The sequence below is a fragment of the Hibiscus syriacus genome, unplaced genomic scaffold, assembly GCF_006381635.1.
Source record: "Hibiscus syriacus cultivar Baekdansim isolate YM2019G1 unplaced genomic scaffold, ASM638163v2 tig00003041_pilon, whole genome shotgun sequence".
Lineage (NCBI taxonomy): Eukaryota > Viridiplantae > Streptophyta > Magnoliopsida > Malvales > Malvaceae > Hibiscus > Hibiscus syriacus.
In genome coordinates this window covers 8,488,107-8,503,385 of record NW_024061960.1, presented here as the reverse complement: position 1 = coordinate 8,503,385, position 15,279 = coordinate 8,488,107, and the positions used below count along the sequence as shown (strand labels likewise).

At 35.4% G+C, this 15,279-nt stretch overlaps 1 protein-coding gene, 1 long non-coding RNA gene and 1 pseudogene across 3 annotated transcripts; 1 reads left to right on the top strand and 2 right to left on the bottom strand.

Annotated features, from left to right (window-relative positions):
• The first annotated feature begins 633 nt into the window (after positions 1–633).
• LOC120171572 (DEAD-box ATP-dependent RNA helicase 22-like) lies at positions 634–5,756 on the top strand. 2 transcript variants are annotated; one of them, XM_039179251.1, is made up of 9 exons: positions 635–1,045; positions 1,410–1,694; positions 1,873–1,986; positions 2,080–2,525; positions 3,593–3,917; positions 4,644–4,796; positions 5,206–5,257; positions 5,389–5,446; positions 5,531–5,756. In XM_039179251.1, exons 1-8 carry the CDS (start codon positions 722–724, stop codon positions 5,436–5,438), a joined length of 1,749 nt encoding a protein of 582 aa, XP_039035182.1. In that variant the 5' UTR covers positions 635–721; the 3' UTR covers positions 5,439–5,446; positions 5,531–5,756. The 2 variants fall into 2 exon arrangements, with proteins under 2 accessions (XP_039035187.1, XP_039035182.1); XM_039179256.1 differs by lacking the exon at positions 5,531–5,756 and having other exon boundaries at positions 634–1,045; positions 5,392–5,446.
• Positions 5,757–8,320: 2,564 nt separating this feature from the next.
• LOC120171593 lies at positions 8,321–8,854 on the bottom strand. Its single transcript, XR_005520880.1, has 2 exons — positions 8,700–8,854; positions 8,321–8,619 (listed from the first exon to the last, which is right to left on the bottom strand). It is a non-coding gene; the product is annotated as an uncharacterized LOC120171593 (long non-coding RNA).
• A 127-nt stretch (positions 8,855–8,981) lies between these two features.
• On the bottom strand, positions 8,982–12,870 carry LOC120173855 (annotated as a pseudogene).
• Between the last annotated feature and the right edge of the window lie 2,409 nt (positions 12,871–15,279).

Sequence of the window (15,279 nt, the reverse complement as noted above, 5' to 3'; positions counted from 1 at the left end):
GATTTCGGTTCTATGAATACCCGGTTGATAATGAATGAGATAAAACAGAGAACAGCTTGCAAAATTGTCTATGTATCATATTCTGATCAAGAATGTGTGGTACAAAGCTTCCTTCAAAACTACTTATCATAACAAAAATCCGCTCAACATGGAATAACAATGACGACTTAATCTCCAAAAGAAGCGGAGGAAGAACAAAAGCTTTCTCCAATACCTAAACTAGTTACTACAACAACCCTTAAGATGTTACTCAATTGCATTCCTAGTAAGAGCCATTTTGTTAATTGGTGCCGGTCCATTCTTTCAAGTCCTTACCTACGAAAAAGCACCAACTTTACCAGAAGGTTTGAACTTTAAACTATGTTACTCTAGAAAACCTAGAAATGTAGTCGAAAGGATTAAATAATGATGTGGTGTGTTTTAATTGGTCATGATTTTTCGGGAACAATGGTACATTTAAGCCTTTTTGAGAAAAAAAATAGAGTTTAAGCATTTAAGCAAAGTAAAAGTGATAGTTTAGGTATTAAACATATAATTTACCCTAAAATATAAGGTGTTAAACTACAAAATCAAATGAGCATCTACAGAATTGTACAGACTTGTCCTGTTAAAGTTAAGCCCCAAGGCTAAACCCTCGTCTTCTCCTTCTGCCACTGTAAAAGTTTTAATTTTTGAAGTCTCAGAAAATAGAAAAGCTTATCTCAAAAGAGGCAAGGCAATAATGATTTCACGTAGCTCAACTTCAATGCTCCATTTCTACAGTTTATCAACCACCACCCCAAATCTCTTCTCTCATTTCAGCCTCTCCTCTTTTCTCTGTACTTCCGCGCCATCTCATCCATTCCGTTTTATTTGGCTCAAACAATCTTACCGGCGCCGAACCAGGGACTTTAGTAGCGCCGCTATTTCTGCCTCTTCTCAAAATAAAACTGGGAGGGATACCTTCTTTGCTGAAGAGACTGTTTCCTGGAAGTCTTTAGGCTTGTCTGATAGGATCTCTCAAGCGCTCTCTAATGCCGGTTTCGACAGACCCTCCCTCGTTCAGGTGCTTTATCTTCTTTTGATGAATTCATATCCATTCCTTGTAATTTAAGCTCTGTTTCTCATTAATTTTGCTGCTCATCACCATTTAGAAAAACAAAATGATGGGTATCTACTCTAGAGTTGGCGTGGCTCTTTACTTATATGTTTATGTTTAATCAATTATGAACATGTTTTCAGTCATTTGATGCTAACAGTAATCAAAGAGCAAAATCTGAAAGCGGTGGAACAAAACTTTAAAAAAAAAAATATTTTTAGTTAATCTAAACAGATTACCCTCGATTTCATTTTATTCTCCAATCATGTGTGCTCACCGTTAATGGGTGGTTTTGGGTGTTTACTGAAAATTATTCCCTTTTGAATTATAGGCTGCCTGCATGCCGTCTATACTCTCTGGAAAAGATGTGGTAATTGCTGCGGAGACTGGTAGTGGTAAAACATATGGTTATCTAGTTCCCCTGATTGATAAGCTCTGTAGTTCTAGGCACGATTGGGATAATGATTCCGAGAAACCTACTTCTTCTTCGCCTAGCTGTTCTGTTGTTCTTTGCCCAAATGTGTTGCTCTGTGAACAAGTGGTTAGAATGGCTAATGATCTTTCGGGCGATGATGGCAAACCACTTCTCAGAGTCGCAGCGGTGTGCGGTCGACAGGTATTTTTGTGAATGGCAACATACATCACTTTGGCATTTCTAGAATTCATGGTTTTCTATGTTATTGAAACTTGGAGGGTGCTTTTAATTTATTTTTTTCTGATGCATGTTTATATTTGGCATTGTTCTTTTTATATTGGTAAAATCTGATTGTCATGAATAAGATGCTTGACTTCAGGGGTGGCCAGTTAATGAACCAGATATTATTGTGTCAACACCAGTTGCTCTTTTGAATAATATAGATCCCAAGACCCATCATCGTTCGGATTTCATCCGTTCTGTAAAGCATGTGGTATGTTTTCTGACTCATAACTTGGTTTTCTTTTTGGTTAATTGGGAAGCTACAGGGCCCTTTTTCAAGATTTCTTTTTACAATAATTCGCAGGTTTTTGATGAAGCAGATTTGCTTCTTTGTGGGGGCTTTGAGAATCATGTTATCCGTCTTATACACATGCTCTGTTTTGATGAAAAACTGTTGTCTCGGATGAATAAATCTGGACTTGAGAATCCTGTAGAACTGAATTCTGTTTCTGTATCACACTTAGACTTCGAGCGTGAGGAAAACATTCAAAATGAATCCATCTCTGAAGCTGTGGAAATGTCTGAGGATGATGTTGATGCCGAGGATTTGACAGAAGAAACTCAAACTTCACCTGTCAAGAAAAAGGACTGGAGGAGAGTGAGAAAAAATTATGAACGAAGTAAGCAGTACATATTTGTTGCTGCAACCCTTCCAGTTAATGGAAAGAAAACTGCTGGCGCAGTGTTGAGAAAGATGTTTCCAGATGCCAACTGGGTTAGTGGAAGCTACCTCCATCAACACAATCCTAGGTGCCAAATTCTTATACTCAGTTTTCCCCCATCTTTCATTGATAAATGGTGTTGCATTTAGTTATGTTTATCAGAACTGTTAAGAGGCCAAGACATGTTTATATCTTTCTCATATTTTGTTGTTGTAAGCTTGTCACTGCTCGTGATGAATTAGTTTGATCCAAAATTGTCTGTTCTTGTCATCACTAAAGAAAAAAGTACTTAGAGATTTGCAATATCATTTTTCTTATGCATGGAGATTTAGACTAGACCTGGCAGTTTGTGTATCCGTTTCATGTTCATGTACTTTTTTGTGCCAAAATCATATTTAGGGTCTTTTATATTTAACTAAAATTGATATTAACTTGTATTATATAGATTCTAAAACATTCATGCAGTCATTGTTGCGCTAATGTCGTGGTTTGGTTATTCTTCTATGTCGTGTTTAATATTGTAAGTTTAATTTAGAATGTCGCAACTTACCAGATTAAAAATTGCAGTTGTTGAACGTCCAACCATACTGTAGAAACCACTGTAACCATTTTAAGAATAACATTTATTTTACTTTTTTTCTGCTCATATCTTTAAACTTTAAAGGGTTCTGATGCTTGAATCTTGATTGCCAACAAGATGCATTTAATTAGCTTTGTAAGCTGGAAATGTTGATAATCAAAATAATGGAAATATAGGTGAAACAAACTCCTACGCCATATGTTTCTTTGATTAGTTTATCTTTCGTACTGAATTTACTAGGTTAGATGTGGCGTGCTTGCGTGTGTAACTTATAATAAAGATTCAAGACAGAACTTGTTAATCTGTGTGTTTTGAGTGGGAAAATGCTGAACCCAATTAACTTTTGCGGATCCAATATCTTGATAGTTTGATATGTGGCATAACATCTAATCCTACAGAATCCAACCACTTAATGATTTGTTTATTCTTTGGCATGGTTTTCAGTTCCCCTACAACTTTGAGCTATCATTTATTTGCCCTATTTCAATAATCATCTTTTCAATCCCTTAAGTCCTTTTATTTTCAAAGCCAATATTGGGCTTTGTTGGTAATTTGTGTTTCTTTTCCAATTTTAGATTGAAGGAGATATGGATTGAAGTCACAACTGACACTCAGGTTGATGCACTAATAGAAGCTGTAAAGCAATTCGACTCAAAAGCATTGGATCATGGTGCTGGTGTTAACCGAACCATGGTGTTCGGTAACACTGTTGAGGCTGTTGAGGCAGTGGCTAATATACTGCAGAGGGCTGGAATTGAGTGTTACCGTTACCATAAGGACCTCTCTCTGGAAGAACGTGCTGAGTCCTTAGATGATTTCCGAGAGAAAGGCGGAATTTTTGTGTGCACAGATGCTGCTGCTCGTGGTGTTGACATTCCAAATGTTTCACATGTCATCCAGGTGATCCATTTTACTATATCAATTTTGTAGAGGCAAAATATACTCATGATAAATGGATAATCTTGCAACACATGACTCCTTCTATGTAAGAGAATCTAATAAACAGTGGAACAGTAATAGTTAAAGTTGCTAGGGCATAATTTCACTAAGGCTTATTTTGGTAGGGAGGATAAATGGATGGAAAATCATTTAACAGTAGTTGGGATTCATAGCCACTTTGTCTATTTTATCTCTGACCTTTTGGATTAAAGCTTCCTCTTTCTCCTTTCCTCCCTTCTACCAAACTGATAATGATTTTAATAAATGTATTGTTATTTCTCGGTTAAAAGGAATTTATAGATGATAATACTGTTATTAAGTTATACTTTAAAAAACAGGTTCGTGTATGAATTTACTGACAGAGATTTGTGGTTAGAGTTGTTGAACCAGATAATGCAACAAAAATCTAATTGTAAATAGACACACACATACATGTCACGTGAACATAACCAATTCAAGAAATATAAATTTTGAAGCAGTATGGTACAGTGTAATAGGAGGAAGAAGGCATCTATATTTCTCCATACTTATGTGCGATCACCTCTGAGGAATAATGTATAGACCAAGAGAAAGGTCATTCCTATTATAAGAGTACTTATACAATATTGATAGGGAGTTCAGATATTGTCATAAGTTTATCTAAATTATTTGGTGCAGTTAATCATGTGAAATATTTGATTTTTCCAGGCTGACTTTGCCACTTCTGCAGTAGATTTTTTGCATAGGGTTGGTAGAACAGCACGAGCCGGTCAATTTGGAGTTGTTACTAGCCTCTACAATGAATCCAACCGAGACCTTGTTAATGCGATTTGTGCAGCTGGGAAGCTGGGTCAGCCTGTGGTAATTGAAAAAGTTTTCAGTTTCTATTTAGCTAAATTGACAGTTCAACTCTGCCTTAAACTCATACGAAGGAGATTTTTTTTTTTTGATAAGAAGAGGGGGCCTCGTTAAAACCCCCTTTATGATTAAAGGAGCGCCAAGAGGTACATAAATGCACAAGTGCGTGCACACACACAAGCACAACAGCGCACACACACACACACAACCGCGCACACACACACGCACACATACACGCACAACCGCGCACACACATGTATTGTATAAGTATTCTCCTGATCCTGAATAAATGCATAAGGTAGTGGTTTTATGATTAGGAAGTCTTATCATACAAATCAAATTCCTTATGCTTGTGTATGAGTTCCACTTTCGTGTGCAGTTACTAAAAAATATTATTTGTTGTTGGCTGTAGGAATCGGCATTTAGCCGGAAAAGGAGTTTCCGGAACAAACTTAAGAAGAGAGGTAAGAGCTTGTGTTTGGAATTTACTTACCAAAAATTTATGGTTTCTTTTCCTTTAACAAAACATACCCCAAATTCCACTTATTTATGCGTAATAAATTTCAAATTTTTTGATATTATTGTCTTGGTTTAGTAGGTTCAAACAAAGCCAGGGACACAACAACTGCTGAATTGATGGTGTAACAAACAAGGTACATAAAAGACAGTAGTTAATGGTATTATATATTGTGAAGACTTAGAGCTCTCCTCCATTTGTTGTTTGTGCACACACAGAGATGGAGTGTATAAGACGAGTTCTGTTCGATACTAAGCGTGATCTTACTGGAAGGAAATAGGGTTATCGATTCCATCTATCGGATATACGCCCGGCGTTACTAACCATTTCTATCCCACCAACTCCACAGTTCTGTCCACCAAAGATGTTCTTAAGGGACCAATTCTGAGTATCATTGATCCTGGCTCCACATTTGCCTGTAGTCATCGTATTATTTTACTTGCACGGAATGTAATAATATAAGATCAATTGCCAACAATCTTTTGACTTGACGGTAATATACTTGCGTGAGGTGAGTAGAGGCAGTTCTGAAAAATTTAAATTCTCCTATGTTTTAGATTTTTATGTATTTTTTATTGATAATATGTTATCTTAAAATTTTACAAGTTCGTTCTCTAAATTTTATAAGTTCGTTCCCAATATAAAATATTCCTTCCTTCTTTGCCTATTCCCTTTTTCCTATTAACAAATATATAATATGTTATAACAATTATTATTCTTAAATTGATATTTTTAAAATACAATTATAATTTTTTGGCCACCAAAATAAAATTATACACTTAATAAAGTCAACTCCACAAACGTTTGGACATTTTTTGGCGATTGAAGCTAAGGTACCAAGTAGCTGCCATTGTCCTTGACCTTAACGAGTCAGCCGGGCTATAAAGCAGTCATTAGCCACTATAAATTTATTAACCCCTCGATCAATCAATTAAGCAGCTAATCTCACAGCCAAATCATCACAAATATGGGTTCTCTGATCAAAGCTACTGTTTGGTCTACCTGTTTTACGGCACTTATCTTTGTTGTTGCAGCTGAAATGAAAATGCCTCCCGGCATGGCGATGCCGCCTGCGCCATCACCAAGTACCACCAACCTTGTATCGCCATCACTGGCCGTCGGATTCCTTTCTTTCATCGTCTCAATTTTCGTTGCCAACCAGAGAATCTGAGCATCCCCCATACACGTATGTTATATTAATAAAGCTTGGTATTATTGCATGGTATTTCGATTTCCATGTTTTGACTTTTTACATCAATAATGTTCTCATATTGCTTTATCGCATCAATCCAGCATATTCGTATTTGATTTAAAAAGTTAATGACATTCGAGTTATATTAAAGAAAAACTCAATTATCATCTTTAAATTATAATTCTCGTTTTGAATTAATTCTAATTTTTTAAATATTTCAATTTCATCCTCAAACTATCATTATATGTTAATCACATGTCATATTAATAAAATCGTTAAAAAAGGTTAAACATCATGTAAATATTGACGTGTATTATGTAATAATATAATATGTCATAAAAACAATTAACGTCCGTTAAATCATAAATAAATTAAAGGGTTATTTGATTTTTATTTTTGTTCTCTCAATTTATGTATAATTCTTTCTCTGTTATAAAGATCACCAATGTTAACATGACAATTAACAATTTTCATAAAGATTTTACAAGTACGAACGTGCTGTCCAAATATTAAAGTCAAACCCAGAATTAGTCAACTAAGTTATATTATGAAAAGATACACTAATGTTTATTTGAGACAGATTTCGCACTGCAAATTAGACCCGTGGCAATGGAGACGCCATTATACTATAGAAATTTAATTTTATTTATCGAAGAAATTTTAACAATAAGATTTGAGGTTCATCAAATTTATATTATAAGGAATATTATTTTAGTTTTAATAAACATTAGGTCTCGAAATCAATCCCAAATCACTTTTCCTCTCCCAAGTGATATCATCTCAACTAAACATTAGTGTTATCTTTTCATATTTTCATATAACCTCAATTCATTTAAAAATACTTTATATTTTTCTTCACTCACATAGTAAATGTGACAAAGTTTAATAATAATAATAATAATAATAATAATAATTTTTTTACCTATAATGTGAATAAACAAAAATGTTTTATGTAAAAATATATTTATAATAAATAATTAAAGGTTAAAAGGTAAATATTTTGTATAAATATTTAATTTATAATTATTTTATCTAACTAGAATTTATATAAAAATGTAAAATAAAAACAAACTTGTTATTAATTGCCATCTAAAAGGCAAACCATATATAACTTCTGATCATAAAAGGTAATGACAGCAGAATATATACACACACACGTGTATATATATACACATGAAAATGCCATAGACCTTTACCTCAGGCATCACCTCTAAATAAAAAGGGGCTAAACACTAAGAATATAACAATTTAGATCAAATTATGTATAATTTGGGGAAAAGTTCCTTTAATCAAAATTATGATTCTTTTATATAAAAAAAACAAATGAGAAAAATGATTGGCGCTAAAAAGCAATTTAACAAAAATATATCGACTTCGGTTCAAAGAATATACACACAGGATTAGGTTGAGTTTAAGGGGTTGCATGTACTGAAATTCAAGTTCTAGCCTTCGGTTCATTGAAGCTTCTTGCTATTGTTGTTATGGGGTCACGTTGAAAGCAGTCCCACTGTGAACTATGGCTACTGAAACCACCTGCAACGCACAATTCACAGTAAATCCATGGATTGAAGACCGCATGATCGAATGACTTCGTTCTACAGATCAACAAAGTCCCTTGATATTATTTTAAAGTTGAAATCATCATACTCGATAATCTACCATATTCGACTTCTCTAATACTCTGCCACAAGGACATTCTTCATGCTAAACAACCACACTATGATAAGTTCAATACTCTTCAAAGTAGGGAAAAAAATGTACCAGAGGGGATGTCAGTAGGGGGAGTGTATTCTACCTTCTCAGTTCGGACCCTGACCGGTGTATAGTGCTTGTCAACGGGGAGTCTTAGAAGAGCACTTGTTGAGAATACAAACAATAAATTACAAATACGACCGAAAGAAGGAAAAAGAAAGAGAACTTCACAATAATAATGAGTTGCTATCATCCTTGTCATGGTGAAGAAATGGTCAAATTTCTATCTTAACCATCTTTTCACATTATGATCAAAACAAAATATGATGCAGTATGTTGTTTGCTTGCACAAATGTCGAACCTATACAATAAATTACGTGCTGATTTGTAAATTGTAAGGCCCAAAAGTTGCAGATTTCTTTATCCTATTACAACATTTGGCACGGTTTAAGCAAATCATAACGGTCAGAGAGCTTTTCGTAGAAAACAAAATTCCATACTTTACCTGTTCAGCATAGCTGCTTTCTCTTGTCAAATTTTAAGTGGATATTATACCATTTCTTCTTCTTAGTTCTGTCCCTTGTAGAATGTTTCCTTTCTTTCACTTCGCCATCTTTCTTGGTCTCCTTGGAGGCACCCTTCCTCCAATTCTTACTTGAGCTTCTCTTTCTTGGAGGAACAGTTGTGTAGGAGGCATGCATCTCGTTCCTTTGTTTGAGGAGTTCATCTATCTGCAAAACCAGCATGAAGGATTTGATTGAGAAAATTATCCATTTACCTATAAGTTTCAGTTCTCATGGAGCTTAGACTCGTAATTCCCACAAGTTAATCTCACCTCTTGCATTCCCTTCGTGTATCTGCTTGTCATCTCGGTAAATTGTGTCAGGACCTGTAGCACTCAGCCACTCAACATGAATTATCAACAAGAACAAATTTTTAATACCGGTATACACACCGAATTTGAGAAACTAGATACCTCTCTGTATTCCGTTTCAAACTTTGACAATTCCACCCGTTTCAAACTTTGACAATTCCACCCGTTTCAATAGAATCTCAGCTTCGACGGCTCTAAGGTTCTCCTTTTCCTCCACAAAAGGGGCAGTAAAAATAGCTTCAATAGTGTAGCTTACACTTTTGAAAAAGTTGTCACCTAGAGAAAATGGTTCCAGAATATTAGAAAGGTAGGAGTTTCATCCATGCATGTGAACCAACTAAACTGGAGATTTGAGGGGCATAGCTCTGAAGGAGCAAACCATAAACAGCAAACCAATGTGTGCCCGGTTTTAGTTCAATTATTTCACATGGTTGAAATCCATCCAGTTTTTTGAAGAAAGCTGTATCTGGATCCTTGGCAGCAGCAACCTGCAGTTGGGCATTATGAAACCATATAAAGGATGACAGGATCAAACGTCAGCTTGAAGCACAACTATATCATAATCGGAAATACTCACTCACTGAGTTGACTGTTTGATCCAAGCGATAGACAGGGAAGCCAAGAAAATACATTCCTGCAGTTGTAACCTTTCCTGTTTTTGCACTGTCCTACACCGAAAGGAACATAAGCACGATTTTAATTGAGGAACAAGTAATTAAAATCTTTAAACAACTACTAATAAGACTTCATTTTAAAGGAAAAAATGTACGGATTTTCTTATCAGAACCATAACAGGTCAAAATGAAGCCATGTCCCGGACAAACTTGAGTATATTGACATTTTATCACACTATATGAGAAGCATCAACAGTGATAAGAAACAAAAAGAAGGCAAGAGAAAAAGAACAAACACATGAAGTGAGAAAAAGACAAAGGATAGGACTGCAAGTTTCTGAAGATAAATCTGTATATGACAATCTGTTACGCACAGTGGTCAAAATTCAAGAAAAAAGTTTTACCTAGTTCTACTCATTCCTCAACAGTGTTCTGAAAGGGGATACATGGAGCAGAAAGCAGAAACCAGAAACTTAATGATTCTGTTACTCAATCCTCTACAACTTAAAGTAAGGGTTTCAATTGTTCTCAATGCAATTAATTATTATATCCTAAATCAACGAAGTACTCACAGGGCATGGTATTTTTCTTTTTCTTTTATGGTGGGGAGAAATGGAGCCTGCAATCTTTTGATGATAAGTAAAGAAAAGTACTCTCACTGTTTAAGTTCCTTTCCTAAAAAATCTTAAGGCTACTTGATATCTAATATTACACACATATTGCAAAAAGCTCAAAATTGACAAAGTTCAAATTTTGTTCATTAGTACTGAAAAAAAGGAAAAACAATCTCAGTTTCTATCATTGTCAACAACACCACAACGCCCCACCCCCTAAAAAAAGGGGAAAAACACTAGATTGAGTAGGCAGATAATGTTGAATCAAGGAGTTTTTAGATCATTGTATATCTACCTTGAACTTGCTTTTATCGGGTGATTGTACTCGGCAGACAAACCCATTCCTTGCTTCCTCTTCTGTTATTTTGACAGAGTAGAAGTGAGCACATTGTTTTTCAACCTGTTAAAGGTGCAACAAGTCCATTGACTGCATAAAAAACAGTGTAAAGAATTAGCAAAGAACAGAAATATCATCATCTCACCCTCCTAGAAACAGGTTGCCCAAGCAGAAGCGGTTGAATATTGGCCACACCTTTAAGTGCCTCCTCCAAAACAGTTGCAGATACAATGGTCTTAATTGGCACACCAGTTTACTATTTACAGGAATTAGTTAGATGTATACCCAAAGAATAACATTCATAAAGGCGCAAAAGAGTGGGAAATGTTAAATAATATAAAAGGACAAGGAGTTAACTAAAATCTGCAGCAAACATGGTGTTCACAGCCCCCAAACTTGAAAGATCTAGCTCCAATTCCTGGTTATCTGCTTCAACAGCCTATTCAAATGAAAGAACATCATGATCAACAAAATTCACGATTCATCAAAAATATCTAGTTTAGTGGTGCATGATGGTGTTAAGAAGTGGAAGCATGGACTGACTGAAATTTTTGCAGCCTCCATGTATAACCTGAATGATGGTAACAGTGAGATAGTTGCAGATTACCTATGTTACTCCAGCTCTTCATTTTTCCTGAAATACCCGTGTTCAAGAAATATTTGAACATAGGTATGGGGTTATAGTCCTCCAAAAATATGAAGGAAAAAAAAAACTTCAAGAAAATAATCATACTCATGTCAGACAGATACAAGTAACATGGGCAGATAACCATCAGCCTAAAAGAATTTCAGAAATTAACTGCATGCATGCATATCTCACCTCAAAACCAGCTGTATCATGCTGGTGTCTTTTATCTGGATCGGACAAGATATTGTAAGAAAATGTGACTTCCTTAAACATATCAGCTGCAACTGGATCATTTGCATTCTTATCAGGATGGTCCCTGAAACAGCGCAAGATTAGAATCTATAATTACCCAACCAACCTGAATAAAGCAAGAGTATAATAGGAGCTTTATTTGTACATTAACAAGAAATAAACAACATGCAAATAATGAAAGGGTCCAAGTGTCCAACTATGTCAGAAGTAGTGAAAGCCCAGAACTGTAGGTCCCAAATTAGATTTTTCATCTCTAACAACTGCTTGCCTGAAAGAAACCATCAAGGCGAATAATCAATTCCTTTTACCCATGTTGTAAATAAGTTCCTTCCAAGGTGTTTGGTTATCTTTGTCCTCAGAATAGTTTATCTATTTGTTTGCCAAGTCTTCTAAATGACTAACTAGTTATCAAAACCAGAGCTATTCTTCACCCTTGCACTCGTTACAATATAGAACCCTCATGCTGAATCTATCAAATTAATAAATACCCACCAAAAAGATCTGACGTCCGGTTAAGTCCTGAACAGCTACTTGCTCTTTGAAGATGAGTCTCCTACGCACCAAGACAGACAGACGCATGATTTTATCTTACGAGGACGAAATTATAAAATTTTAGAGGGGGCGAACTTTTAAAATTATTGAGGACGAAAATAAATTATCAATAGAAAATATAAAAAAATATATAAAATATACGAGAATTTGAAATTTAAGCGACTGACCGTTCGGTCCATCCCTGCCTACTGGTTACCAGTAGAAGACGAAACCACCAAACCAAATCCCGGTCACTCATAAAGCTCCAATTGTCATTCCCAATTTGACTTCTAAATTCAAGTCCTCAATACTTATTTTCCCAGTATACTCCATGTAAACCTGTGAGATTACACATAACTAACTAATAATTATCACTATGCTCAAATTAGTGAACCCTGATCTATTCTATAATAGCCACTAAAAACTTCACGAGAACAAGATAAGATTTTTTTTAAACATTTCAATGCTTTTCAACTTATGAAATGAAAAGTTAAAGATACTTGAGAGCCATTTTCCGATACGAGCTCTTGATTTCCTGATCCGTAGAGTTCCTCGGGACTCCAAGTACTTCATACGGATCTCGACGAAGCTGCTTCGCCAATCCGTCGTTTTTCTCCGACTTAGACCGATGTGGCAGCATTTTCAGAAAACACCACCGAACAAAAAATACGGTAACGGGATTTTCTTCTCCCTTTAGTTTTGCCCCTCAGGAACCTAAACCCCCAACACTTGAACTAAATTCCAAAACCAAATGAAAACTATTTTCCTTTTGGTTGCCACCTCATTTCACCGAACAATAACATTTTTAGGGTTAAGAAAGGCAATGGGAAAGAAGAATAAATTATTCAGGGGCATTGAGAAGAGAAGAGAAGAGAAGAGAAGAGAAAAGAGAAAGAGTAAACTCCATTGGACCTCTCAGCTGAAGCTTCGTAGGAGAGAGAAAGATAAACAAAGAGAACGAAAAATTGGAGGCAATATTCTTTTTGTGCTCTTAGTTTCCTCTTTTGTTGATTTCGTTTTGAAACTGAATACTCAATAATTTAAGGGCTAAAATTTCAACTTATGCCAAATTTGTCTCGTTGGTAAAGACGAAGTTTTGTTTAAAAAAATTGTTAAAAAGTGCAATTGGAAATGCAAATAATACAAATATAAATGAAGAATCAAATGTTGTATAACTTAAATAAATTGATAATCAAATGTTATTAATTTCAATCGTAATATTTTATTATTATTTTTCTTCATACAACGATATGGTTCATCTTCTATCTATTCAATTTAATAATCATACAATATTTTTATCTCGTTAATAGTGATGTATCCCTTCAGGAATAGTTTCACTAAGCGTGCAGAGGTATCTCTACGATTATTTTACCATTTATCTGTTAAAAGTCGGCAGTATTAGTTAACATAATGGGGGTGGTAATTTAGCATACGGCTAAATTGATCAAATATTGGTCACTAAATTGTTGAAAAAATTAAATGAAATAATCACAATTTAGTCATTGAACTTAAGGTATTTACTAATTAATCCTTAAAGCTTCAACTATAAATACCCTAGTTCATTTAGCTTCAAAATCATCCCAAAGCATTCTAGCTTTCTTCCAATACTAAAGAGAATTTTAGAGAGTTTCTTGAGAGTTGTTTTCTCCTTTTTTTTATCGAGAGAGGTTGTAATTCCTATTTTTCTCATAGTAAAATTCTTCTACCGTTGCCCGTGGTTTTTACTCTATATTATTTAGGGGTTTTCCACGTAAATTTTGTGTCTCTTTTATCTTCAATTTTTATTTTCTCAAATTATCAGTTGCATTTTTGCTCTATCCGATAGCCGTCTTCCGCAACAATTGGTATCCGAGCCAGATTTGAGTGTGTAATATCTGCTTATTGTTTTTGTGGTTGCCACCAAAAGGTGGATCCTCCAACATAAGAAAGTAAGAAGGTATTATCCATTCTTTGAAGGTTCCAGAAAACTATTCACGATAGTAAAATAGTGGGAGCTATCCGTAAAAGAAGTTATGGCAACAAAATTTGATATTGAAAAATTCAATGGGAGAAATTTCTTATTGTGGAAATTGAAGATGAAGGCCATCCTGAGGAAAGACGGTTTTCTAGCAGCTATCAGTGAAAGGCCGGTGGATTTCACAGATGACAACAAATGGATCGAAATGGACGGGAATGTTATGGCAAACTTTCATCTAGCATTAGCAGATGAAGTATTGTCAAGCATCGAGGAGAAAAAGACAGCTAAGGAGATATGAGATCATCTCACCAAACTGTACGAGGCCACATCGTTACACAATAAAATTTTCCTTAAGAGAAAATTGTACACTCTCCGTATGCCAGAATCTACTTCAGTGACGGAGTACTTAAATACACTGAACACTTTATTTTCTCAGCTTACATCTTTAAGCTGTAAAATAGGAGAACAAGAACGTGCTGAACTTCTACTTCAAAGTCTACCAGATTCGTATGATCAACTCATCATCAACTTGACAAACAGTAATGTCACCGGTCTAGTATTCGATGACGTTACAACTGCTGTTCTACAAGAAGAAAATCAGCGCAAGAACAAAGAAGACAGATAAGTAAATCTGCAACAAGCAAAAGCGTTAACAACGATGACAACGATGAGAGGGAGATCAACAGAACGTGGCCAAAGCAGCAGTCACAAACATGGTAGATCGAAGTCGAGAAGCAAGAAGAATTTAAAGTGCTACAACTGTGGAAAGAAAGGTCACTTGAAGAAGGATTATTGGAGTCTAAATAAAAACTCCAAACCACAAGGCAATACCGCAAACACTTCAGATGATGGAGATGCTCTATTCTGTGAAGCATCAACCACAGTGGAAGGCAGAAAAAGATTTACAGATGTATGGCTCATTGATTCAGGAGCAACATATCACATGACCTCAAGAAGAGAATGGTTCCATCATTATGAACCTGTCTCAGGAGGATCTGTGTATAGTTACAATGATCATACCTTAGAGATCGTTGGCGTTGGAACCATCAAATTAAAGATGTATGATGGAACAATTAAAGTTGTTCGAGATGTGCGGCACGTGAAAGGCCTGAAGAAAAATTTATTATCCTACGAATTATTGGATAATAATGCAAGCAAGATTGAAACACGGAAAGGAATCATGAAGGTATTCCATGGAGCGCTTGTGGTGCTGAAAGGTGAAAAGATAGCAGCAAACTTGTACATGCTGAAGGGAGAGACTTTGCTAGAAGCAGAAGC

Excerpts from the sequence above, each read along its gene's own strand:
- LOC120171572 (XM_039179251.1), top strand. The coding sequence starts at position 722 with ATGATTTCACGTAGCTCAACTTCAATGCTCCATTTCTACAGTTTATCA. Across the intron at positions 1,046-1,409 it reads ACAGACCCTCCCTCGTTCAG|GCTGCCTGCATGCCGTCTAT; the intron begins GTGCTTTATCTT and ends TTTGAATTATAG. Across the intron at positions 1,695-1,872 it reads CAGCGGTGTGCGGTCGACAG|GGGTGGCCAGTTAATGAACC; the intron begins GTATTTTTGTGA and ends GCTTGACTTCAG.